The following is a 26,064-nucleotide window of genomic DNA, read 5'->3' as shown; positions in this document are numbered from 1 at the left end:
AGTAATACTACTCCAAGCATTGCCCCCACCGAAAAAGTAGATGGAAAAGGATGAAGAGAAGGGAAGTATATGCAAAATGCAAGTTACATATCTCTATACTTATCATTGCTGTGTTACCCCTGCCCCCTGTTTCTCCTTTACAAAGGCAATGAAATCATCGATAGCCCCTGGCCATGCAGCATCAGAGCTCCACCAATCCATCGATTCATCCTCCATAGTTTTGCGCATCAAAACTTCTGTTTGCTCCCACAGATCCTTATTGATTGGACGTTTGTGTTTGGTCTCAATAAATTCGACCCACCATTTCAGCCATGGCACGGATTCCGTCTCCCAAGCAATCCCTCCATTCTCCGATGTGAAGAAAAGCTGCCACTGCTCCGTGGCAATTTCTATGTTGACATTGCGCTGGCCCTGCATTCGACACAGAAGGAAAGTATAGCGATATACTCGTCGGAAGTAGTCCGAGTCTGCCAGAAGCAGATTACGCAGGCTATCCGCATATGCGGCTTGCTTTTGGATAGTGTCACACCTGTGACATCGTAAGTATATAAGAATAGCAAAAGGTGTCAAGGGGCTGGCATACTCTGTTGTTTTTATCCAACCTTCTATAAACTCCTTCCGAGTGAACTCGCCCATGGATGGGGAACGTAGTAACTCAGCCACGGCAAGACAAGCAACCTCATCTAACCTGACCTGAATATCACCAAAGTATTTCATAGCGCCATTGATACCAATTTCATCGGGGCTGTCGGGGTCGTCTACCACTATTATTAGCTCCGATAGGAATAAAGGGCGGGATGGTTGCTCTACCTCTGTATTTGTCGAATATTTTGCTCACCGCGGCTGCTCTGTCTTGCACGGCTCCGGACTGACCATTCTGAAAGTAGCTAATATTGAAAACCCTGGTTAGTATGGAATTTAGAAGAGCCTGAATGGTACTTTGCAGAAATTTGTAGTGAACACCGGTAAATAAAATAAGTTAAAAGTAGTATGATGTATTATATAGATATTGGGCAGAAACCATCAGATAGCTGGAGTATGCTCCAGTTTCAAGCGAAACCAGCTGTTAGAAAACCCACATTCAAACAAAAAACCCCACTCTAGAAGGGGTTTCCAATCACGCTCGATGAATCGAATCTAACACATTGACAGATTCGGTAACCGGTACAGAGGTCGGGCAGAAGAGGGGCAGCAAGAATATATTAAAAACAGCAATAAGAGGGCTTGGAAATGGACATAAATGATAGGATAGTAGGTGATACATACTCATCGATAGCTTGGTCTACCTTCCAACCATTTGCTTTGAGACACTGATGTCACGTATAGTTAGCATAGAGAAGCAAATCCGAGCTCTCAGAAAAGGAGCCCATAGATGAAAAAATAAACTGGGACAATGTTATACCTTCATGGCAACACTATCTTTTGCTCCAGTGACACTAACAAATTGTGCTATAGCACTTTTCTGACTCGAGCTTGGTGGCATGGCTCTTCAGTTGGGTATCAGAGGGGTACACAGTTGCAGGTTTGATGCAGAGAGATAGGAATAAAAGCACCCCCTTCGAAGAAGATCAGGGTTCAAGCTGCACTGATTTATTCAAAGGAGAGAAATATCCTTTCTTCCTTATTCTTCTTCTTTTACTTCTTGATTTGTTTACTTTGAAAAGGAAGAAAGAGAGAAAAACGCACGGACCTAAAGAAGGTGAGGGATAAGGCACGTGACATTATTTTGAGGTAGGAATAAGGTTAAATTGATTACATAAACGCGTCCTTAAACGGAAAGTAAAGCCGAACCATTGACTCTGCATATAAAAAGGAAAAAAGACAATGAAAACATATGGAAATTCAAGCTTTCAACGGTAGAATACAAAAGTAGAATGGTCAGAGATACTAAATTTGGATTTAGTAGATGTGACACTTGACAATAATAAACGTTTGCTATCTCAAACCCATCTAAGAAACTATAATTATCTATAAAGTACAGTGCCACTATAGAACTCCGGTAGCGCAAAAAACATCAGTGCCCGCTTTTTGTACCTGCAAATAGACCATTGAACGTAAGCTACGTAGTGAAAAGGGTATCCTCCTAAGTAATATGTCAGCAAGGAACATTGGTATAGCAATTGATATGAGTAAAATTTTACCTCTCTTAAATATTCTCCTATATCCCCTTGCCTAAATGCCACAACGCCAGTTGGGTCTAACTTTCGAGCCTCCATGGTAGATCGAGCAGTGACTCCGAAGCCCTGGACGAGAATAACAGATTAGACAATGTTGTAACATATAACTGCTGTAACAAATAACTGCTGTAACAAATAACTGCTGTAACAAATAACTGCTGTAACAAATAACTGCTGTAACAAATAACTGCTTGGCACTTTGCAGTACAAAGTGAAAAGACAAAAGGTATAAAATAAAACTTACAAGAGGCGTATCATCCATAGACAGCACAATCACTCCTTGGTGCTCCGGGCAATCTTCACTCCATCTGCCAACATGCGCTTTTACGATATTTCCGCCATAGAGAAACGGCATCTCTCCATTGGGCTTGATCCACAGCTTATACCTGGCATGCGGTGCTATCACATCTAGCGCCGTGATATGAAGTCTGAATTTTCCGGTCTTTGTGAATTTTCCAAGACAGGTACCTATCGACAACAAGTTCGGCCTCGCAATCGACGTGGCAAGATTGGCCACAGAGACGCGGAGATAGTAGACTCTCGAGCCGTGCAGTCTAAAGACATAACGATCATCTGCGGACTCGTCGCTGGACGAGGTGGGTGGTGCGATAAGATGATTCAGAGATCGGCCGGTGTAGTTGGCGAGCTTTGTGAAGAGGGTTTGAGTCTCGGACTCTGTGAGTGGGCGCATGGCTGGGTGTTCGTTGTAGCTAGACCTCAGTATGCTCTCAGGCAGCTTGGTGCTCCGTATTAATTAAGACTACCGACTTGATGGCGGGAAATCTGACTGTTTCGGTATCTTGCTGAAGAAATATTTCCTTTATCGATATGAATTTTTAGAGTTGCGAAATCTTGGCAACTTTTTTTCCGAGAAAGAAATTTTATTTACTCTTCACATCAAGATATCAAATAAGGAAGAAAAAAAAAAAAAGACGACCCTTTTAATTCACATATGATGGCGGCCAGTGTCTCTGTAAAAAGGAGGCGGCTGAGTCCGTCGGGCGATTCAACAAATTTGAAAAGCAAGTTTTACAGCCAGGCAGCACAATGGGACCTCGAGCAGGACTACGAGCGCAGGCCGCGGAAAACGAAGAAGGGCAAGGAAAAGACCCGGTTGCCGATAAAGACGCAGGAGGGCACATTGGAGCATCTGGAGGAAGATGAGAAGCCAGAGGAAAGCTCAGAGAGCGACATATTTTCATCTGATGTGGAAGATGATGAACCTGCTTCGAACGCTCAAACAGTTCCTGCGCCAGAATCCTCTGTGCCCGTCAAGATCCAGATACTAGAAGCAAAAGAAGCTCTGGCTCGGATAGCCTCGCAGATAAACGAAGAGCCAGAAGAGCATATGGATCTTTTTAAGAAACTAACGGAAATGACAGCATCTGCGTCACTCCCAGCAGTGAAGAAACTTGCGCTAGCCACCCAGGCGGCAGTGTACAAGGATGTCATACCTGGTTATCGGATACGGCCATTAGAAGGCGAAGAGCTGACGGCAAAAGTCTCTAAAGAAGTGAAACAACTCCGTGCGTTCGAGCAATCGCTTCTTTCAGGCTATCGCGAATATGTACAACAACTTGCATTGTTGGCTCGAGCCAAACGAGGGAGTGAGGCGTATAGCTCTGGCCTGAAGAGCTTGTCGGTCAATTGTGCCTGCAGCCTTCTAACTTCCGTTCCGCATTTCAATTTCCGTGGGGAGTTGCTGAAGATTCTAGTTGGACAGTTGGCGCGTCGACAGATAGATGCAGAGTTTGTCAAGTGCCGTGAAACCATGGAGGAGGTGTTTTCCAAGGATGATGACGGCACCATCTCTCTAGAAGCTGTGACTTTACTGGCCAAGGCAATCAAAGCGAAGGAGTTCAGGATTCGACCAGGCGTACTTGATACATTCCTTCACTTGCGACTGCTTTCCGAATTCTCGTCCAAGGGCTCCAAGGATGCGATTGATAAGGAAGAACCAGAGGGAAACAACTTTGGAAAGAAGCCAAAGCAAAAAAGAGAGTTTCGAACCAAAAAGGAACGAAAGTTGATCAAAGAGCGAAAACTTGTTGAGAAGGACATGAAGGAGGCTGACGCCCTGGTAAGCCATGAACATCGGGATAAGATGCAAGCGGAAACACTAAAGCTTGTATTCACTACCTACTTTCGCACTCTAAAGACACGCAACCCTGAACTTGTGGGCGCTGTTCTAGAGGGGCTCGCTAAATTTTCGCATCTTATCAATCAAGACTTCTTTGGAGATTTATTAGAAGTCCTCAGAGATTTGATCTCTCGCTCTACCAGCTCGAGTTTAATAAGCCCGCAGCTTGAGGCTGGGGACAATGACGAGGAGGAGGATGATAGCTGGCCCAATATGAATGAGACCCGAAATGCTACTCGGGATGCTCTTTTATGTTCGACTACTGCATTCGCCCTTCTCGAAGGCCAAGATGCAAGCAAGGCGGCTTCAACTCTCCATCTAGATTTGAGCTTCTTCATAAGTAATATTTACCAGTCGCTACATGCTTTATCCATTAACCCAGATATCGAATTCCATCCTAACAAATCACTCCGCCTACCCGACCCAAATCCATACAATGACCACCAAAACGACAACAACACTTCTTCGAATAGCAATACACAGGCAAAGAAGGTTGACTTCCAAACTCCCACCGTACTCCTTATTCGATGCCTCCAATCCATTTTAACTGCAAAGGCCAACAAAGCGCCACCTCCAATTCGTATTGCAGGATTCACAAAACGGCTCATGACTTCGGCACTCCAGCTGCCGGAGAAATCAGCATTAGCAGTCTTGTCACTTCTTACTCGTGCTGCGAAGCTACATGGACGAAAGATTGCACCTCTATGGAACACGGAAGAGCGGAAAGGCGACGGAATATATGACCCTAATGCTGATGACGTAGAAAGGAGCAATGTTTTTGCTTCAACTATATGGGAAGGGGAATTATTAAAATTACACTATTGCCCACAGGTTAGGGAGGCTGCAAAGGACGTTGAAAAAGCCATAGCCACTGTCAAATAAATTTGTAGAATAAATATCGATGATTATCCTCGCCCAGATCATTCTTCACGTTTGTTGACTGTAGTACTGACAAAGACACGAGAGATAACGGGCCTGCCATTTTCCCGTAATGCCGAATCTGGATAAGGTCCTGCTCGTGGCTGAAGAATGTGCTGTTGATACCAATGCTGGATAAATGAAGTGTTGAGATGCGAGGAAGACTCCAAGTTTATTACCAAAACGCTTGAAGCAGCCTAGATATGCGCCATATTGTCGGCCATTGAAAAAAGAAAGAAAGGTGAAGTTTCATACTTCACAAACCAAACCTGCTAGTCCCTTTCCACAGTAGCAAGAACATGACATATTGCCCATGAGCACTGGTTCGGCAAGATGTACATGCAAAACGGATGGTGAGCTGCTACAGCATCGTTCAATTTCTCTGGGCGTTTGCACAAGCCTTTCGGTACCAGTTTGAAGTTCCACCCCATTCGCTATTGTCACTGGCATCCCGGGACCGAGGGATACGTTGCCGGTCGGATTGTCGATTTCGCGATATCACCTGAGACTTCTGAGGGGGTGGCGTGTTTGTTGACGGCTCAGTGGACGAAGACAGCGGGTTCGACGTCATGCCTAGACGTGGGGACAGTACGGCGTGTTGTTGGCTGTACACACACCTTTCACTTGGTTCACCACGCTGGGCATCGCGAACAGGTCCGCTGTCATTGGGTTGACTGTCACGATGGTTTGGGTGCCTAATTGGGGGCTGGCTGCTGCTGAAATTGCTGCCGGGCGCGTTGGCGAGTCCCTGGTAACCTGTCAACGGCATGCCTCCAGATGGCTGTAGTAGGCCACCCAACCTCGCTTCGACGGCGGCAACTCTGCCGTTGAGCTGATGGAGATGGTTGGTATTTGCTCTGACCTCCACTCGCAGCGCCCTGATTTCGTTCGTTAGCCCTTGTAGGCTTCTCAAGATGGCATCTGAATTGGCAGCTTGAGCCATCGATATTCGTTCGAAATGGGTATTAATAACATCACTGATGTGAGGGTGAGCTACTGCGGGCTCAGTTGGCATCGTTGCTGGCGATACTGGCGCCACCGTTCCTTCAAACGTCCCTTGAATACAAGGAGTAACTGGCACCTGAACATGCTTGGGGATTTCATCTATTGAATGAAAGTCCCTTTGGGTGGCTGCAAGTAACGGGCCTTCCAATATGATGCTCTCAATATTTGACGGGCGAGGGACATCGCAGTTCAGGAGCCTGGTTAACTCCTCAGTATCCACCTCCGGCCTTGGTAAAGCTGGAGCCGATGAGATTTTCCGCAGACCTGGTTGCTTTCCTCGTTCTATTGTAACCGGTAGCGCTTTGTATGGCCTTGATACGTTGTCAGCTGCCGATTGTACGAGAGGTGCGGATTTCGGTGGGGCAGAGCTAGATTCACTATCCTTCAGCCTAGGATAGTAAATTTTCACCTCGCCGTGGGTGTTCTGAGAGGAATTTGAAACAGAATCATTTGGAATGATTCTGCCGGCATAATCCTTATCATTTGTCACTCCTGGATGAGTCTCTGGCCTTGACCAGTCTCTCACATTAAACTGTTCCATGAGCTTGGTAAGGATGGTGGGCCTCTCTCTCGACACCTCCCTATATCTCCTCTTGATTGGCTTTCGGATAGCTGGGGCAGCAGGAAGGGGGTGGAGGTGAGCTCGTGGTGGCGCTGTTGCGTACCTCGATCTTGTTCCATGCAAAGGCCACTGGGGGAAAGCAGTTGCCTGAGCATGGGAAAGATCTGGCAGACGTTTCTTCTGGATTACCAGGTTTGCTGGTAAGGCAATATATGTAAATAATTTTGAAATGAAACAAAAGAAAACGCCATGCTTCAGTATGAAAGACATTAAGGGAATGTTTCAACATACTAGGGCAGTCAAAGGATGGGCTGAAATCCTCAGTTTCTGCTGGTTTGACTGGTGTGAGAGGAAGTTCAGGTTCTATAGCAGCAGCAGTAGTACCCTTCTCTTTATCCTTAGCTTCTGGGCTAGCTGCCAAATTCGCTGACAAACACATTAGAATTCACTATCTCGGGCTTTGTCTCTGTGGAGCTTTGCTCTTAACGTACTGGGGTATATGACTGGCCAGATAACAGTCTCACTCAAGGCAGGGAAAATAACGGGAGCTTGGAATTTCCTTTCACCTGCATTGTTGGCTTGTCTGTGGCGGTAGAAGCTCGGAAGTTCAAGGGCTTGATAAATATATAGATTAGCACAAAATTCATCACTTTGTTTCAAGGATAATAGCTAATGAGCAGAGAAGGCTCATAATAGTCCTTTGGCTGGTGGGCCATATACTCTAAGATAGGGTACAGAACTAGATTTCAAGCTGGGCTTGCTCTTCTGATAACCCTCCCCCTTTACCTTCCACTTACCACTAAGGTCATGTTGACCGATAGAGAAACTTGCTGGCCTAGGAAATTGGACTAGTGCTGGGCGAGCACTTTGGAACTCTGGCGAATCTGATGAAGTCTGCTGGCAACCTTGCCCTTCCATTGCAGGAGTAGATGAGATAAACGACAGTATCAAAATTAAGGGGAATATTCACGAGGCTGTGCTTCAAGCTAGAGAAATTGATAGTTAAATGGGGCTAGCAGTGAAGAAAACAGCAGATATTAGCCAGGGTAGATAGATAGGTCAGATATTTAAAGAAATAGGTGAGATTACTTTGCCTTTCCAAATAGTGTGTTGTGGGTTTATAAAGGAGGGTTCCGTTATCAAAGCTGTCCTCCTTTAATATAGCGCTAGCGAGGCGCTAACTGAAATATAAAGAACTGTCTTGACAAGAAAAGGTATGAACAATACCTATCTTGCTAAAGCTAATCTCATAGTATCATATTTTGAGCTTGCAGGCCATTAGACACTAGATATTTAGTAGAAGAGTTTAGTAGAAGAAGGTATGGCCTAAAACCCCTTTCCCTCCATTCGTTGGCTGTTGTTATTGGGCCTATAGATCACAAAGCTGCTGTCATTTACCTAACCTCTCTATAGGCTTGTGACATTTTTCTCCAAGACCGGCTCACTCTGAGTTTGTGGATATCATAAGGGTAAGAAGAATAAGGCGGTTGTTTGGGTATATAAAATCCAAAACTAGTCATATAGAACATTAAGTTCTATAAAGGGAAGGTAAAGGCAATATAATATCGTTTTATTTGACTAGAACAGATATTCACCATTCTCCAAAAGAGTAGTTGAAAATCAAAATTCATACATCACAGAAATAGTCATAACAGGATTCATTAACAAAATGGGGATATCATGGATTATTCTGGGAGTACATATGAAAGGGATACAAAAGGAAACTCAACAAAAGAAAACATGAAAAATTCGCAAAATTAGGAGGCCATTTCAAAAGAGCTACCACAGCAACTAATAAGCCGCTGGGTTATATCGACAACACCTATCTTTCCAATAGATAGGAGGGATTTGTGGTAAGGGTAGTCCAAAATAGTAATTTATTAAGCAGTGGTGTCACGGCGGCGGAATCCAAAGAGGCTGCCGAAAAAGTTGACGAAGATTGCACGCCACAAAGCCTTGAGGAAGTTATCCCTCCGCTGGGCCGTGAAAGAGCTAACGGACTGGTTGCCAGTAGGAGGACGATTCTCATCAGAAGTTCCGTTGGTTTTAGTGCCATTAGTTTTGGTACCATTGGTAGTGGCCACGACGGCAGAGGCATCGGCGTCCGCGGTGCTGCTGCTAGTTGGCTCCTCTGGGGATTTAGAGGCCTCAGCTGCAGTTGTTTTCTTGGACTCGTCATCAGTTATAGGGACGGGCTCTGTTCCAGTGGTAACAGCCTCTTGCGCATCTTTGTCAGTAGATGTTTCCTCCACCTGTTGTACAGGGGCAGATTTATTTTCAGTTATATCGGCCTGGTTGTTTTCGGACGATGCATCCGTAGTCGAGGTATCTTTGACAATAGCTGGATCTTCCGGCACAGGGAGGGATCGAGCATCTTTGGAAGACTCGCCATTCACATCAGCCTCTGGTTGATCCTGAACGGTGTCCGTGTTGACATGCTGAAGGTTTTCTGGGGCATCTGTTTCAGGGATAGTGGCTTTGCTATCAGTAGCTTTAGACTTGCCGACTTGAGCCGCTAGGAGTGCCGCCGCAGGAAGAACAGCAGCAGCCCCGAGCGCCGCAGCTATCGTAGCACCATTAGTTTTAGGGGCGTCCGCAGGCTCTTCCCCCTTCTCTGTAGTAGGTTCCGTTGGTTGAGTCGCGTCAAGATTTGCATCATCCATCACAAACTCTTCTTTGGTATCAGTTGATTGGAGTTTGCCTTGAAGGTCAGCTCCCTGGATGGAGTCTACTGAAACACCGGGCAGGTCAGCTTTGGATCCACCCTCATCTTCCTGGGCCACTTTTTCTGCATGTTGTTCATCCGAGGCTTCTTTAGTGGTTTCAACCTCATTCATATGCACCTCAGGCTCGGGGTCAGTGTTGGTTGTTGGCGGCTGTGAGACTTCATCAACCTCTTTTGAAACCTCACTGGTAGGCTCAGGCACAGTTTCAGACGCAACGGTCTTTTCAAGGTTATCTGTTACGGTCTCGGCAGGGGCAGAAGTGTCAACCGCCTGCTCATCATTTAAGCTACTGGCAGGCTGGTCAGCGGGCTTGGGAGCTAGGGCAGAGACAGTATCTTGCGTCTCAACCTCTGAAGCAGGAGCATCTGGAAGCTCAACTTCAGCCGTGGTAACATCTTTTTCTTCCTGCATAGGAGCCACCGTTGGCTCGGTAGGCTCGAGTACGTCGTTCTTTACTTCAGTGGTATCGCATGGTTTGGGAACCTCTTCTACGTTCTCTGGCTTGGGGGCGTCATCTCCAGTAGTTTCAGGCTCTTGCACAGGAGTCTCGTTCGCCACCCGCTCAACTACAGCGGGAGTGGTATCTTGGTTTTCTGGTCCAGTCTCAGCTTCAATAGTCTCTTTCTCAGTGGGGGGCTCTTCTGCTACGGCTTCCTTGACTTCCTTGTCGTCAACTTTGGCAACGTGGTCCAAGCTCCGTTCCGTTTCGGATTTAAGTTCTTCCCCGGCCATAGTGACGTCATTGTGGATTTCATCAGAATCCTTCGGGACCTCTGGCGGCGTATCGATGACTGCAACATCCGCCTTCTTTTGCACATCTATTGGTGCTTCCACAACATTTTCTGCTTGAGGTTGAGCATTCATCTCTTCGTTAACATCCTGGACAATGGACAGCTCGTCATGAACTTCCTCAGGTTTTTGGCTAACATCGAGCTCTCGAGACCCTTCAGAAACTTCAACAGCCGGCTTGTCGGAGGGCTCGTCTACTGTTTGACCTGTCTCTTCCTTTGCATCTTCACTAGGTAAGTCAGCTTCTTTGCTTTCTGCTTCAATTGGCGCAAAATCTGGTGTCTCGCCCTTAGGAACAGTGTCGTTGGCTGATTTCTCAAGCTTTGGCTCCTCGATTTCAGAGATTTTCTGTTCATCTGGCGTCTTTGATTCCTCAATAATGTGTTCAGGCACTTTTTCTGAGGTCTCTTCCGTATCCTTGGAGCCGTCGGTCTCTAAGATCTTTTGGCTAGCCTCCTTAGGTGCATCAGTGACAGGCGAATCTTCCTCTACAGTAGGTTCATTCGACTCAGTTGGAAGTTCAGAAGTGGCGGCGTTATCCTGGGGTGCTTCACTTGTTGGCTGTTCGGAAACCTCTGGGCTAGTTAGTTGAGATTTTACGCTCTCAACACCTTCGATTGCTGCCAAGTCAGAAACAACAGGTTCTTTAGAGGCCTTATCATTCTCTTTATCTGGCTGAATATCCCCGGCAGAGGTGTCCTTAGTTTGGTTTTCTGTAATTTCGGGTACAGATTCAGAGACAGGTTCTGAGGCAGGATCCACAATTCCACCACCAATATCGCCAGTCTCTTGCTTAGTTTCAGCAGGTTGAACAATTTCCTCGCCGGTGACCTCGGGTTGGCTCTTAGAGACGTCATTGCTTTCTGGAACAAAAGCAGCCTTACTCTCTGTTGCAGAAATATGGGAAAGGCCAGTTTCATCAACTTGGGCGGAAGTATCGGCAGGCACATCGTTTGCCTCCTTTTCGGTGGTCTCAAGTCCAGAAGCATCCTTTGATAATTCTTCGGAAGTGATGTCTAAATCCTTTTGGACAGGAGTTTCGTCTACGGCAGTATCTGCTTTCTCCTTGACTTGTTCTAAAGCATCCATGGAAACTGCGGGCTGCAGCAGCTCCTCCGTTGGTTTGCCATCGGCTTTCACCGGCTGCTCCTCTGTGGTAGTCTCTGGCTCCTTTTCCAGAATGTTGTCAGGGGCAACGTCACCCTCAGCTGATTCCAAGGCCTGAACCGATTCCTTGACATCCTTCTCTGGTTCTTCAGCAGCGGCTTCAACCTCCTTACTGGTTTCACTAACCACTTCCTCCGAGGCGGTGTCAGCCTCGGTTATGTCTCCCGCTGGCTTTTCTGCAATATCCTCGGCCTTATCAGTGCTAGATTCGTCTTTGCTTGGTTTTACAAGCTCTGGAGAAGGTTCAGTATCTCCACTGGTGAGTTCGTCCTTAGCTTCATCGGGTGTTGGGGCAGGCTGAGAGACATCTTTCACTACATTTTCAGAACTCTCTTCAACCTTATCACAAGGAGTCTCTTTTGATATTTCGAGCACAGGCTCGTCTTTTTGTTCTTCAACAGCTAGTTCTGGCTCATTTGTTGTGGAAGGACCCTCAACATCATTAGTGGAGGCAGCGTCATTCGACACATCAAGAGTCGCTTCGGTGTTATCAGTAGCTGGGACGACTTCCTCTGACTCGGGTTTGTCAGCAGCTGGAGTTTCAGTGGTGCCTGGAACCTCTTCATCTTTGGATTCGACTGGTGCAGGTTCTGGCTCGGGGACAATTTCTTTTGATACTTCGGTGGGTGCTTCTGGCTCATGTGAGGTTTCCTCTGGTTCCCCAGTAGCTTCATCGGGTGCTGTGGCGTCATTTTCAGGGGTTTTATCTGGAGAGATTTCTTCATTGGTAACTCGTTCCTTGTTGACTTCAGAATCCTTAGAAGCTTCGGTGGCTGCCTCCGTGTTGTTGTCAATGGGTTCTTCGGTTTCTACAGGAATCTCTGTTACAGTAGTGGTGTCCGGTACTGGGGCCACCTTCTCCCCTTCAGTCATTTCAGAAACCTTTGGCTCCTCAACGGCAGCCTTTGCTTCCGATGTGGCCGATGCTTCAGTGTCAACAGGGGCTTCTTTTACAAATTCCGAGAGTAGATCAGACCCGGGTGCTGGCGTTTCCTTGATTTCGTTTTCTGTGGTAACAGGGCCGACAACCTTATCTGGAATTATTTCTTTCAGAGGTAGCTGGGTGCTTTCTGGGTCGTTAACCGCAGCCTTTGGATCTGTGGAAACGGGTTCCTCGGTGTTGACAAGGATTTCATCCTTTACGGTCTCCGGGATCAGCTCAGCCTGAGAGGCTTCTGGCGCAGCAGCAGGTTCATTAACTTCATCTGAAGCGAGTTTCTCCGTAACCTCAGGCGTAGCCTTCGGCGTTACATCTTGCTCAGCCGCTGGTTCATCCTTGGTTTGCTCTTTTGAAGTGGCCTCCGGCTCTGCGGCAGTTGGTTCATCTAGGGAGTCAGGGATAGCTTCTTCCTTGATGGTCTCTGATAGAGGCTCGCCCTTGGTCAGTTCTTCACCTGCGGCCTCTTTTGAGGCTGTCACGGCCGATTCGTCAGTGGCTGGCTCCTCGACAGCCTTGGAGGTAGTTTCAGGCACCAAGTCAGGTTTAGAGATGCTCTCCGACCCTGCAGTTGCAGAATCCAGTTGTTCAAGGGCTTCCTTCTTCGGCTCTTCAGTGTCAGCCCCGAATTCGGCCACAGGAAGCGTTACAACATTGTGAGTGGTGTCTTCCTTCATAGCTTCAACTCTGTCAGAGCTTTCGACGACATCCGTTTTCTCTGGGAGCTCTTTTTTGGATTCCAGGCCATTTTCTAACTCCTTGGGCTCTTCCAACGGCTTCGTTATAGATTCTGGCAGGGTATCTTCAATTTGGACCTTTGTAACTGGCTCTGGCGTTTGTTCTGATTCCTTATCAGCAGACTTTGGAATATCCACAGTTTCTGATGTGATACTGGGCAAAGGCTCTGAATCAATAGCCTTGGATTCGTCCGCTGTTGTCTTCACCGTCTCAGGGACAACGGAAACCTGTTCCACCTTAGGAGTGCCAGCAGGTATGGTCTCTTCAGTCTTTTTAATAGTCTCTTCCTTTTTGGCTATTTTATCATCACCCTTTCCCTCACTGACACCTTTGGAATCTTGCTTAGTTTCGTCAGGAGAAGCATTTACTTCATCCTTCGAGGGTAGGTCTTTTATTTCCTGTGAAGCATCCGACTCTTTCCCAGTGGCTTCCTTCTCGACAACAGGATTCACGGGGTCGTCTGGCTTCTCCTCCTTTGCTGGAGCAGCTTTGTCTACCACGTCTACGGGGGCTTCTTTGTCGTCAGACTTATCCGTGATGATGGCGGCTGCCGGTGCCTCTTCGACCGCCTCGACCTTTTCATCCTTCCCCTTCTCCTCCTTGGTGACTTCCTTTGATTCGGTATCGCCCGACGTACCGTTGGTGGATTTAGAATCTTTGGTCTGGGAGGTGGGAGAGGTTTCGTTCACAACGAGGAGATTGTTGGAAATTCCATTTTCAGTGACCACTGAGAAAACATCCATATCTATCAGTTACATGTTGACAACATCAAGGTATGCAAAGCTGAAGAGAAATCCAAACCTACCTGTCTCCACCTTCTCGTCACAGAACCAAGTCTTCTCATCAGTGTCGAGACGAAATTTATATTGGTGCTTGCCTTCGGGTAGCTCGAATTTCTTTGAAAACTCGTACTCTTCGATCCGTGTAGAGCTATCCTCGGTAGTCGATGCGTCTTTCGAGCTTACAAGCTCAGGAGTCAGCTCCACCGGCTCCCATGCCGGGTCTGTGAATGAGGCGGCAACAAAGACAGATGGAGTCTTGCTTGGTCGACGGATGGCAATGGTAATAGGGTGTTTGATATCTTCAGTCATGGCTAAAGAGTTGGCTGTTTTTCCTCTTCCAGTTGTCGGTCTCTTTCTATCTCGTGTATCTGCGTGAAACTCGTAACGTCGTTGGCCGTTGAGAAGTCGGTCGAAGCCTGTTAATGTTAAGCTAGCCTATGATATACAGAAAGAAGAAGGAGAATAAAATAGAGGAATTCTGCAGCGAATTATTACAACGCAGTTCACAAAAAAAATCGGAGCTCGGAATCAACGACTATTGCCCCCAAAGACGACGAGGGTATCAAGAGGCAAAAAAAGAGAACGAAACTAAAGAGAAAAGAAAATCAACAGCACAGAACAGGCAAAGGAACTTTTTCGTATTAATCGTGAAGAAGGTCGCTTGAAGCTGTGGGTGTTTTTTGTCCTTCCCTTGACAAACTAGAGGGGAAGCAGATGGGAGAGGGGAGTTGAAGAACAGGTAAATGCAAGACTCTTTTTTTCCTTCCCAAGGGGGGGACTTGATGCAATGTTTATTGGTTTAAGAGAGAAGAGGAAGAAGATCATAGGCAAATGGCTTGCTTGTGAAGAAAAAAGAAACAAAAAGCAATATCAAGGACATCAAAATTTTTTCTACAACTCCACCACGAGAAAAAGAAGACCATCCTCATCCTACCTCAACCGGCTAGCGCTAAACTTGTCTTGTTGTCATAGGGATAAAGGCCCGTTAGCGTGAGCAGAAAAGTTTTTGGCAGAGCTCATTTGCTGCAAAGCTCACAGCATGTCGAACCGTCTTTTTCCTTTTTTTTTTTTCTTTTCTTTTTTCTCTCTCTCTTTACCATGTATGTGTTAAGGCTCCATATTTCGACACCGGTTGTTTACTTGGTGCGCTGAGCTAGCATAGCGTATACATACATATGCCCATCAGCGGCCTAACCGGACAGAACGCAGCAACCTCAGGCATGCAGGAGGCGAGGCATGGCAATGCGAGTTGGGCAGGAACATTTCCCACACTAAGAGGGAGATGACCATTTGTTTTTTTTATTTCATAACCTCTAAAAGTATTCAATTACATTATTGTTATTATCATATAAAAAAGGAGTTGAGACATGGATGGGTTTTGGTGGGGTCATGTGATACGGTATGGGGAGAGCGAGAAAAGTTGAGATTTTTTTTGGCTGGAAAGATAATTCGAAGATCATGGTCTCATCCGAGGCTAGGAAATACGAGATGTTCGGTCATTTCTTATCGTCCTGGGTCTATTGGCATAGAGATAAGCATACTTCCAACCCCTCTCCCATAGCCATCGTTCTTTTACCGTCTGTCAAATGGGTTAACCTTGGGGAGCAACATAACAACTTTGGGCCCTTAGAATATCTAGAGAGAGAGAGCCCCACCAAGATATGGATTTAGCGGTGAGAGAGCGCACTGTGAATTGGATGGGTTGAAGTAGCAGCCCTTCTTATATACTGAATATGAACTCACAGCGTGAGCTGATAAAGTATAACGGAGAAAGCATGTCTGCGCAAAAAGATACAGTGTGTGCCCGACTTCATACAAAAACAATCGGAGTTTTGCTCTTTGACAGAGGAAGACAGCTTTATAGATATTCCTCTATAGAGAGAACACAAGGTCGGCCAACGGGGCCGTGGCGGATCCATAGCAAGGTGCAGTCAAAGCGTTGTGTTGCATGGATTGACAAGAGAAGCTCTTGTCTCCATATTCTCGGAGTGGTAGCAAACTTCGCATTTAGTAGTGTCCTAGTTGGGCCTTTAGGGGCAAGAAACCTCCTCGAGAAGCCCAGGTGATAAAAGGGCAAGCTCCATTTCTATTCCGGTTCATTGGTTTATTCGCTTGATCAGCCCAATGGTAACTTGGTAAATATGGGATATTCCTGCATGATCACGCCCACATGTATACTGGAACAGTATTGATCATGCTGAAAAAAATTCATCCTACCTTCTCCAATCAGTCGACCTACACTCTGGTGTTCCATCGTTGCTCTAGATTCAAAAGAGGACGTATATATCTATATTAACGTTTCTTATTAACAGTTTAAAGACGGTTTTCAACGGTAAATATTGATATGCCTAGAAACTCAAAAACCATCGAAGCCATGGTATCTTGTGCGGGGATTTCTCCAGGGTGAGCGAACGTGTAGGAGATGATGGTTGTGGGTTTGGATAGCTATAATCTTTGGATAGAGAGACACAATGCTACCGAGTTGAAAACAGCATGAGCAGGCGAGATACCACGTTAGCCAAAAGTTCAAGGAAAAAACGTTCATCTATGCACTACCATCTCCCTATACTTTGGTATCTTAATATTTATATGAAGGGACGAGAAAGCATCCCTTTCCTTCAAATTTGACCTTACGAAAGACCGAATCACATGCATTATGCCATTTCGGAGACACGCCAGGAATGGCTCACCAAGGTAGGAGCTCAAGTTACCTAGGATACTTCAGGAGAGGCGAGAGACATTAGTTAACAACTTCCGTGCTCGGGACTTTCACGTAAATGCATACTTTCTTGTAAACCATCGATTAGCCTAACACAAGGTTGAACAGAGAAGAAAAGAACCCGGATACATCACTTTATCATCAATAATCTAAGATCTATGTCTGTGACAGTCCTTCCACGCCTAGGATTGGTGGCTATCACGTGATGCACTAGTCCTTGGACTCGGATCCCGGGACGGGACGCTCCGACAAACTTAATCTAGCGCCAAGACATAAGGAACAAAATTCGTGGCTCAAGTCAGAATTTCTGGGATGGACGAACTTCCCCAGCGATCGAGGAATACGACAGTATGGCCGCTGATCCGCAGGCGAAGCGGTTGCGTTACCAACGAAGAACCCTGCGTACGATCTCAATAAACCGTGTCCCGCTTCACTTTTTGATCCCTAGTTACAGTTAAAGAGTTTAGCTGTTTTTAATTAACCAACGGAGTATCACGGCGTCACGGTTATATTCAACGGCAGAGTCTCGAGAATTCGGAAAGACAAGCGATATATATATATAGTATTCATATATTTATGTATAAGCAGCGGGCATTTGCAACAAGCCCACATATTCATTAAGTCGTTATAAAAAAAAAAAGCAAACAGGGCGGAATGTGGTAAATAGCAAGAATTTTTCTTACAAACAAGCCAGAAATTGACATCAAAACAACGAAAAGGCTAAAATATTTCTAGGTCTTCGAACTCTACTACAAGTGAGTTCGATGATGGGCTGTTGTCATGAATATGGTGTCCGTTTCTCGCTGCCCACATGGTGTTAGATATGGAGATATTCGCTGGTCGACAAGCATAGACACCAACATGTACGCTTTTGTCTTCCACACCCCAGAAAAACCATGTTACTTCGCGCAGTTTCCGCCATGATTGGGCAGCTGATCTGGGGCTATGACTAGCTTGTTGGTCGGTTGAGAATGAGGATGGCGGGATTTGATACCATATCCAGAGAGAGTGGCCGATGCGTTCAAGTTTAATTCGCAATGAGGTTATGCTCGTCGGTTGATTGGGTGGCGCTAATGGAGAGAGACACCAGTCTGCTCCGTCAGATGTGGCACTGACAGATGACGCATTGACAGTTCCTGCAGAGAACTCGAGGCCGGCCTTCACCCATTTACCTTGCCCCAAGTTAAAGTCCGGGTACGGTGGTGGTTGAAGAGGCTGCTCCCGTTCCCTGGTATCGCTGACACTGCCGTTATTTTCTAGGTTGATGATTGTGGTTGGTATAGACTCATTTCTGCTGTTGGGTCTAGCGATGAATACGGTCGATTAGCTACTAATCTCATTCTCTTTAAGGACTTCCACTGTTACTCACTGGACTGTTAAACCTCGTCCCGGAGGAGGACCGGAAAATATAACCAAGCCTCCTTGGTCCCATTCCATCTCCCAATCTGCTGTGACTGTTACTTCAGCGAGAACAAATGGCCTTTGGAGAGACGTATATAATATCGGAGCAGTGGAGGTTTCACGGTCTGGCGGCTTGCGCCAAAGATCTGTGTCTGGACGTGCCGCAAGAGAGAAATACTCCATGCTTTCTGGTAGTGTATACCTCGACGGCACATTAAGTGCAGTGAATGATGTTGGATTTGGAGGCATAATTGCTGCTGTCAAACCGAGACCACCCCGTAGGGCTGAAGACCTCCCTGCCTTTGGTTATTGGGGCCCCTCCCGAGCTGGCCTTTCTGTCGGATTTTATAATAAAAATAGGATGATTGAGTGATGATCGAGCAACGGTGTCCTCTTTCAGTATATACCCGCCACGATTAGGATTATTTTTCCGAACAAAAGACAGCCCCGGCTTAGCCTATTACTGCACAGTGTTCGGGCAAGTAATTCAGCTATGACACCGCACTGCAAAGTGATCCGATTCAGTTTTATGATGCGTTCTCGCAGTATTGTAAGCACCCGGGCGCCCGAAGCGAAGCAAGGTGGTACTGAGACACCGATAAAACTCGTTTGAATGGGAGCCGCTCTCAGCCCCTGGTCGCGTGACGTCTCGAAGAATGGACGATAAGAGTTGGCGAGGCTGACCTGACGAAATGAAATTGGTCTCCGAGGCTCCTTATAGCTGGGCGGGCCGTACAACTTATAGTAAATCTAGGGGGGGGGGGGGGGGGGGGAATGTATTGTGACGACTACCAGCAAAAAGGCTAGTGGTCAGTGGTCACCATGCTATCTCATAAAGGAGATAAAAAAAGAAAATTAGATAACAGAAGAAAGTATGTCAGTCCGAATACCTATGTGCAAGGGGGAGGGGGAGAGCTATTAGCCACCGATGGCGGATTTATCGCCCTGGTCTAAAAGCGGATTCTGTGGCTAAAGACGTTTCGCACACCTTGATGAATTGTAGAAGATCTAACTAGCGACCCACATAGAAGGCGGCTTCGGTATGCGAGATCCGTATATGCATGTGTGGGATTTGAATAATTAAGGTGATACCAAAAGGGTATAATTATACGCCAGCTGGTTAAGATCTCGGTCGAAGAAACTGTATATAGATTGGCAGAACTGCTAGAGGGCGGCAGGTAGATCTCAATTATGCGGCAAGGGAGTTAGTTATGCAGGCTTGAGGCTGCGAATTGGCTAGCGGAAATTCTGGATACACAGAAACAGGGAGAGGGCCAGAGGGATACCCAGGAGATCCCAAACAGCCAGAAAACCCAGCTTTTTCCAATAAGAGAAAGGCGAAGAGCAGCAGCGTTATAGGAGAGTGCTAGAGGTTGTAAATAAAAGCTATTTATTTAGCCTGGCATAACTCGGGCCTTTATAACGTAGCATCAATTTGCACCCAAAAATTTGTTACACTCCATTAGGACCCTAAGTTCAAGTGTAAGTGCTACAACTGGCCCCGCAAATCATGACCTCTTTATCCTGAGCAATCAGGCCTCGTCCATAAAATGATCCCATTCTCCAGGTCTCAAATTAACCATCGTGATTCGTGGGAAGTTAACAGTTGTCTGGCCAGATGTAGCGCTCCATGTTGTCAAGATGTTCAGCAGCGCCGCTTCGAATCGTGCCATAAAAATGGATCGCACGGTAACTGGCTGGAACTACTTGTCACCAATGATAGACCGCGGTTTGACGAGCATAAGGCATATAGTCGAGGTATGTTCGCAAGGGGCAGACGAAGAACGCCAGGGAGGATCCGCACATGACCAGAACCGCAAACATGTTAAACTGCACATAAGATAAGGCGCTGAAGCTTTTGTGCATGATTAAACCGAGATAATTAAGTGTCAAGGCTTGGCTTCAGCTGGGATTCAAATGCAGAATGCGCCACCAAAATGATTTGATCGAGAGCTTTGAGACCGGTTAAAATGCCCTATGTCACGAGAAACGTATCAAGACTATGACCCGGATCGTTGGATTAAGGTTGGGCAAACGACAAATACCTTGACACGAAGAAGATTGCCACTCTTTATAGGTAAGTTTGGATAGTGTCAGTGGGCAGGGCGTATAATCTTAATATTATACCATAAAAAGCTGCCCATGGACAAGTTTGACGCACATGTATACCCTGATGCATGAAGCTTACCATACCTTTGGTAATTCTGGGTGGCACACCAAGATCATTTGGATACAACGGCGGAGCAGTAAGCTTGGTACGGGAGGGCCGTAGCTTCTCCGTATAATATTTCCGAATAAATCGGGGAGAAAAATAAGGCAACCATTCCAGATCAATACACTTGAATAGTCGGGCCTTTGTCAACACTACGTGAGTGCTTGTTCAAAGTAACATCCAGCCTTCACACGCCACACTAACCAGCCGTGGCGATGCTGTGTATAGTCTCATCTTCAATGTCAGGGGCGTATGTATGATAGCAGAGCAGGTCTGTGTTTGTGGGAGGGCAAGCGTACCGAATGGAATGTCTATTTCTCCATCCGTCGTGGTGTATTGATATCAGTATTGAACTTGTTACAGAACAGGAATCTTGAACAGCCAGTCAAATAGGAGCTAGATGGGTCAGTACTTTTTTGGCTACACCCTGGAACCATTTGAAAGGTTAAGAGATGGTTATTCTGCCTACCTCTCTTCGATATATCCTTCTGTTAGAATGTAGAGTGCCTGGCCGCAATCTTTGTGGACACTATTGATTATCGGCAAGAGGGTTTCCGATATGACATGGGGTGTTTGCAAGAGTGAAAAAATCACAGTGTAGATTGTCGCCACACCAAGCTATTCATATTCCATCTTAAGGTAGCAAAACCGGATGGGGTCGGCTTCGTTTCCACGCAGATGAGTGCGCACGAGGGAGGAGAATGTTGGTATGACATTGAGCAGATCAAACTTAACCGATGCCAATGTGCCATCCATGTTTATTAAGGGACCCACAACTTTGCTCGAGCTCACTGCACGGATCGTAGTAAATGTGGCTTTCTTAAATACGTACTATGTAAAGGGTAGGTCATGGATCCCCGGCCCTAGTCCAACATTTGACAAGGGTCATGATCCCTCTTCGACACGAAATCAGAAACTATTCTGCTCAAGGCAAGCAAAAGATATAGAAGGTTATACGGTGTGACTAGGTGGCTGGTGCGTAAATACAGTAACATGTTGCGTATGTCTGTCTTGCCCGCGGCACATGCTTAATCGCCATCTAGAGGGATAAATGTGGTTATTATGTCAACCAAAAAGTGATTCTATGGAATTTTTTTTTTTTTTTTTTTTTTTTTTTTTTTCGCCGGGTAATAAAAAAAGGAAAAGGTGAAAAATACAGGTTATCCTCAAAGTTAGTTCCGGCCCAGGTCCCCTTTGTCAGTCCACCCTCCCCTACAGATTGACTCGCTGATGCGGCCCGCCGCCGGCCATGGCCGACCGTAAAGCTTTAAACAAAGCGGATAAAAATAGGCGAGAATGGCATGTGCTCTAGTCGCCCCTCGAGTGAATGGTGGTGGGTGGGATACCATCTTTTTTTACTCAATTGACTTTAAAACAGCGTCACGATCAGGAACTGAATCCTGCAATGTTAAGACTGGAATTGCGGGGTTCTGCAGGCATCAAGAGAGTGAATGCGTCCTCGCGGTCGCAACGGGGCCCTGGGAATGCAGATGCAGGCCTGGTGTATGTAATTACATCGTAAGAAAAGACTTGAGATCGGACGTCGTCAAAAAAGTCTCAGCACGAGCCACATCACCCCCGTCAGCCCTACAGACACCAGCCACTCACGAGACGCGCGGTGGAGGCAGCCGAGTTGCCATTGTGGCGCAGTCCATCACGACAACGACAGCCAACTTTTCTTGCGCATCTTCTCTCTCTTGTTGTCATATTTGCAACGCGGAGTGTCGGGAGTTTGGGCACTCGATGACCAGGCTCTACGGTCTTCCGCATTCATTTTACCATCTTTATTTGTCATAGCAGGCAGCAGAGCGAGGACCCGTGACATTCACCCGCAAGGCAAAGATGGTCTGCTCAAAGTGTCAGAAAAAGGTCGCAAAGACCGAACTTGCCACGCCAGCGGTTAAGAGAAAGAGTGAGATGTATTATGGGTCTCCTATGTCCTCTTCTGCTGGCGGCGGTGGCGCCCGCAGTGGCGACAGTAAAAAATCATCGGCGACTCTAGGAAATACTGGTGTCTCCAAGGTATGATACAGACCCTTCTGCCTGATTCAAGTGTCTCGATTATATTCCCTTCTCGCTCTTCTAAGCCTCAACCATTCACATGCAAATGCACAAGTCAAATAATATATGATCCATAAGGATAAACGGCTCCTCGGTATACAGGGACTCTAGCCTTTACGTATGCCTACTGCAGAATGATATTTGTTTTGTTTTGACCGAATGCGAAGAGAATCATTGCTCATTTTTGTTGCCTCGTTCCATAACAGCCTTTGTTCCGAATCATCCTCTCATCCTCATATTCCCTCCTTTTGCCCCTGTATGTGGGTAGGAAACCCGTCACTAACGCCGTGATAGAACAAGCTACTCAGTAAGAAAGCTCAGAACCCATATGCTGCATATTCAAGCTCCTGCGAGAGTTGCAGCACGAAAACGAATCAGGGATGGAAATATTGCCAGAAATGCAGTTACCGGAAACATGGTAAGTTTATTCGGCTCTTAAGTGCCACATCCAGCCAAGCCTATTTTGTGTATTTTATCTTTGCTATTCCCACCAACAGTAAGGCTGACTGCAGACCTATTCAGTGTGCGCGATGTGTGGTAAGAGCTTGAATGCTGCTGGCACTACAAAAGCCCAGCCTGTCGTTCAAGGCCAAAAATTTAACTCGAAATAATGTTGACACTCTGTATTAAACACAATTGGCAGGCGTCTTGTGCGGAGTGTGAAGGGGTTTTGAGTATTATTTGAATATTTATATAGATCAATCAAAGCTCTACATAATAATGTCTTGATATATATTATAAAATAAACGTAAACATTCACAGGTTTAAAAAAGTCTTTTACAATGTCTAAAAGTACATCAGGTTTAAAAAGGATCGATGGCTGCCGAAGCGTATGATAGCCAAACACCTTCTTGATCCTGCAAACGCTTGCGCAAGGTAAAATGCAGGGTGTGTGATAGATTAGCCAAGGGGATGAAAAGTCCAGGTTAATCTACCATTCATCTCTCCGCCAACGCATTTTTAACAGCACTCCAATATGGTAGCATTACGTGCTTCTCAACCTCCTCCTTCGAGAGCCACTTGAAGTCGACCACATCATGCAAATTATCGGTAACATCGGCCTGGCCAGCAAGAATCCTGCCCTTGAGGAAGAATGTCTTCTCGCCTTTAAGCTCAACGCCCGTTGCTGGGTCTATTATAGGCTTGGTGAAATTTTGAACGTAATGGCTAATGGGGTGATAGCCCACGGTCCAGGTGTTCATGTTTGGCCCAACGGATTGTATCAAACTGCGTTCAGCTCCCTATTAAATGTAACGGTTAGACTTGTCTTTGGTTCTCCACTATCTAGCATTGTTCGGACTAAGGTGTCTTACCGCTCGAACGTTCTCCTTAACGTTCAAAGTTACACTTGGGAACTTCCAGTAACCCTGCTTGACCTTTACCAGCAAGTACAATGTACGCTGCATTGCCCGATCCAAGCTCTTTTCGTCACCGCTCTTATCTGCCTCCGTAATTCTTGGCAGTGGTTTTGGAACCTCCTCGTGTATAGCGTCTCCGTCAGACTCAGAGGCTGAAAATCCTTCCGCATCACGGACAAGAGCCTCTACCTGGTTCTGTGGTTCAGATTCGGTTGCACCAACAAGCAGTTCATCGTTCCAAGCAGTGTCTGAATAAGCATTGTATTTTCCAATGTCTCTCGCGGGTGTCTGACGATCTTTGTATTTACGTTTCCATTCCACGTCCGTTGGGGTTCCACGCTTGAAGTAGAAGTATCGTGTAAAAGGAAGAGCGAGACGCTCGTTCAGTCGACGCTGGTAGAAATAGAATGACTTTTCGAAGGGAGTGAGATCGCGGGTGATACGGGGTGCGCGCGAGAGGATGATACCAGCTTTAATTCTGTAAGGGAATTTTTGGACAACATCAGCAGCTTCGACTGGCGGCACAGTGCTGGCGGCCGAAGTTATTCCTGAAGATGCGGTAGCTGTAGCAAAACCTCGACGACCCAGTGCCTCCTGACAATTCCTACAAACAGCTGAATCAAGCCTTGACTTCGACCCTATATTCTTGTTAGAGCCATCGAAAGAGCCTCCAGAGAGGAGCCATGACAAGGTAACGTACTGAGAAGCATGGCCATCTGCCTTGCCCCATTATTTCCTGCTGCCATCTCCCCTTCCTGTAGCGATGCAGCAGCCCAATGCCTTGGTCGAAAAAAAAAGAGCTTTGTTTCTGCTTCTTCGTTTCCGCTTCAGAATCGAAAAATCCATCGAAGCCATTTTCGTCCTTGGCACGCTAGTGTCACGTGATATATTCAGTCTCGCGCTTTTATATATATTTTTTTTATGGCTTCGATTTTTCTTCTTCTTCAATCTCATGGCGCTTTCCTTATCATCAATTGCTTACATTCCTACAAGTATTTGACCATTATAACAGTGCCTAGAAGAACTTTTCCAGTTGCAGTCTTTTTTCGCTAGCGGTACCTTCATTCTTTCAAGGTGTACGGTTAGATAGACCCTGCAAACAGGCGCATTTGCCAGTCTCTTTGAATTAAACTCAGGCAAATGAGAGGATTCGGCTGTTGTTGTCGTTATTTATGCATACCGCAGGCGCAGCTGATGGAACGTTTGGTAGACTCAATAGAAGATGTACCCCTTACGCTCCATGCATTGTGCGCTCTCTTAAAATCTAAATGTACCATCCTCTGTTATATTACTTCATCTCTTCCATAGCAAACGTCTATAAATATAATGAATGATATCCATCAGTTGCTTCCTTCATGCTACCATACAATACTGGCTGTGTGTTTCAGGAGATATAGTTTGAGGTTCTCTTCACTCAAACGTTGTCCAAGCAGACAACAAGTATGATCAAAGAAACCATATCTCGGCTGGCGTAAAATTTATATTCGCATTATCACTGTGTTCGAACGGCCAATTCCATAGGCAAACTCGACGATGAAACTAGTTCGAACTTGCATGACTGGTAAAGGAAATATGCACCATCCTTGGAAATGGCTCGGGGGCGAAGGAGATATGCCTGGTAACTCCTTACCTTCCCCCCTCTCTTCCTAGTACTTATATAGTGGTAGATGGAAGCAACAAGAAGATGCCAGATATAGATTCTCTGGCATATTGTTAATACCCCCAGTTTGCCTTTCCATCACTGTATATCTCCAGTATGGATACTGAGCAAAAGTCAGGCCGGGAACTGCCTCCCTATGTCTTAATGAGTGGATGCATTTGAACGGCTCTGCTGTAACTACAGCCGTAGTCTGATAGACCAGCAGTTGCCTTTCACTTATTATTCTCGCTGCTTTTTTTTCTTTCTATGTTACGGTTACGCTCTGCTCTGTTTCGGATCTGCCAGGAAAAACCACCTTACATGCTCTCTATCTGCATTTTGAGGATAAATATGAGCTAAATGGCTAATATTCCTCGATAGGGAGCTTTCTCCTCTGTTTTAAAGGCAATTTTCCTCGAAATTTTAATAATCATAGCTATAGGGGTTGCATGTGCGCTGGGCTACCTTTTCCCTGACTCTGCCAAACCGCATGGTACTATACGAGCGGAATATTCAATTCTATAGGAGCAGTTGCCGCCATCTTCTTGGTTAGTGGGCTAAGCATCCCGTGGCAAAAGCTAAAGGAGCATATCCTTAACTGGCCCTTCATCTGCTGGTCCAGGGCATTTCTTTTTGACTTGTGCCGGGGATTATGACGACTGTTGTACGGCTGATATATATTACTGATACGAACAAGCGGCTTGATGTTGCTGTATTGGTGGATATATCTTTG

The 26,064-nt window shown here is 46.2% G+C and overlaps 8 protein-coding genes across 8 annotated transcripts; 2 read left to right on the top strand and 6 right to left on the bottom strand.

The window, feature by feature from the left end:
* Window positions 1-102: 102 nt before the first annotated feature.
* Window positions 103-1,483, bottom strand: MCYG_03918 (defective in Cullin neddylation protein 1; the record flags this gene model as incomplete). The annotated part of the gene is made up of 5 exons (XM_002848366.1): window positions 103-529; window positions 584-758; window positions 811-887; window positions 1,267-1,310; window positions 1,403-1,483. 5 exons carry the CDS (start codon window positions 1,481-1,483, stop codon window positions 103-105), a joined length of 804 nt encoding a protein of 267 aa, XP_002848412.1.
* Window positions 1,484-2,049: 566 nt separating this feature from the next.
* Window positions 2,050-2,883, bottom strand: MCYG_03917 (ribosome biogenesis protein NIP7; the record flags this gene model as incomplete). The annotated part of the gene is made up of 3 exons (XM_002848365.1): window positions 2,050-2,083; window positions 2,142-2,243; window positions 2,422-2,883. 3 exons carry the CDS (start codon window positions 2,866-2,868, stop codon window positions 2,060-2,062), a joined length of 573 nt encoding a protein of 190 aa, XP_002848411.1.
* Window positions 2,884-3,132: 249 nt separating this feature from the next.
* Window positions 3,133-5,199, top strand: MCYG_03916 (nucleolar complex-associated protein 3; the record flags this gene model as incomplete). Its single annotated transcript, XM_002848364.1, has 1 exon — window positions 3,133-5,199. One exon carries the CDS (start codon window positions 3,133-3,135, stop codon window positions 5,197-5,199), a length of 2,067 nt encoding a protein of 688 aa, XP_002848410.1.
* A 409-nt stretch (window positions 5,200-5,608) lies between these two features.
* On the bottom strand, window positions 5,609-7,720 carry MCYG_03915 (uncharacterized protein; the record flags this gene model as incomplete). The annotated part of the gene is made up of 4 exons (XM_002848363.1): window positions 5,609-6,999; window positions 7,094-7,228; window positions 7,294-7,416; window positions 7,600-7,720. 4 exons carry the CDS (start codon window positions 7,718-7,720, stop codon window positions 5,609-5,611), a joined length of 1,770 nt encoding a protein of 589 aa, XP_002848409.1.
* Window positions 7,721-8,682: 962 nt separating this feature from the next.
* On the bottom strand, window positions 8,683-14,250 carry MCYG_03914 (PT repeat family protein; the record flags this gene model as incomplete). The annotated part of the gene is made up of 2 exons (XM_002848362.1): window positions 8,683-13,886; window positions 13,965-14,250. The coding sequence occupies 2 exons, from the start codon at window positions 14,248-14,250 to the stop codon at window positions 8,683-8,685; spliced, it is 5,490 nt and encodes a 1,829-aa protein (XP_002848408.1).
* Window positions 14,251-17,380: 3,130 nt separating this feature from the next.
* MCYG_03913 (conserved hypothetical protein) lies at window positions 17,381-18,310 on the bottom strand (the record flags this gene model as incomplete). The annotated part of the gene is made up of 2 exons (XM_002848361.1): window positions 17,381-17,963; window positions 18,030-18,310. 2 exons carry the CDS (start codon window positions 18,308-18,310, stop codon window positions 17,381-17,383), a joined length of 864 nt encoding a protein of 287 aa, XP_002848407.1.
* A 3,795-nt stretch (window positions 18,311-22,105) lies between these two features.
* MCYG_03912 (cript family protein) lies at window positions 22,106-22,945 on the top strand (the record flags this gene model as incomplete). Its single annotated transcript, XM_002848360.1, has 3 exons — window positions 22,106-22,295; window positions 22,629-22,752; window positions 22,857-22,945. 3 exons carry the CDS (start codon window positions 22,116-22,118, stop codon window positions 22,943-22,945), a joined length of 393 nt encoding a protein of 130 aa, XP_002848406.1.
* A 327-nt stretch (window positions 22,946-23,272) lies between these two features.
* Window positions 23,273-24,475, bottom strand: MCYG_03911 (mitochondrial 54S ribosomal protein YmL17/YmL30; the record flags this gene model as incomplete). The annotated part of the gene is made up of 3 exons (XM_002848359.1): window positions 23,273-23,575; window positions 23,648-24,330; window positions 24,393-24,475. 3 exons carry the CDS (start codon window positions 24,436-24,438, stop codon window positions 23,273-23,275), a joined length of 1,032 nt encoding a protein of 343 aa, XP_002848405.1.
* Window positions 24,476-26,064: the final 1,589 nt, after the last annotated feature.

The sequence above is a fragment of the Microsporum canis genome, genomic scaffold (assembly GCF_000151145.1).
Source record: "Microsporum canis CBS 113480 supercont1.3 genomic scaffold, whole genome shotgun sequence".
Lineage (NCBI taxonomy): Eukaryota > Fungi > Ascomycota > Eurotiomycetes > Onygenales > Arthrodermataceae > Microsporum > Microsporum canis.
Note: the sequence above shows the minus strand (reverse complement) of the source record. Positions and strands in the feature narration are given on the sequence as shown.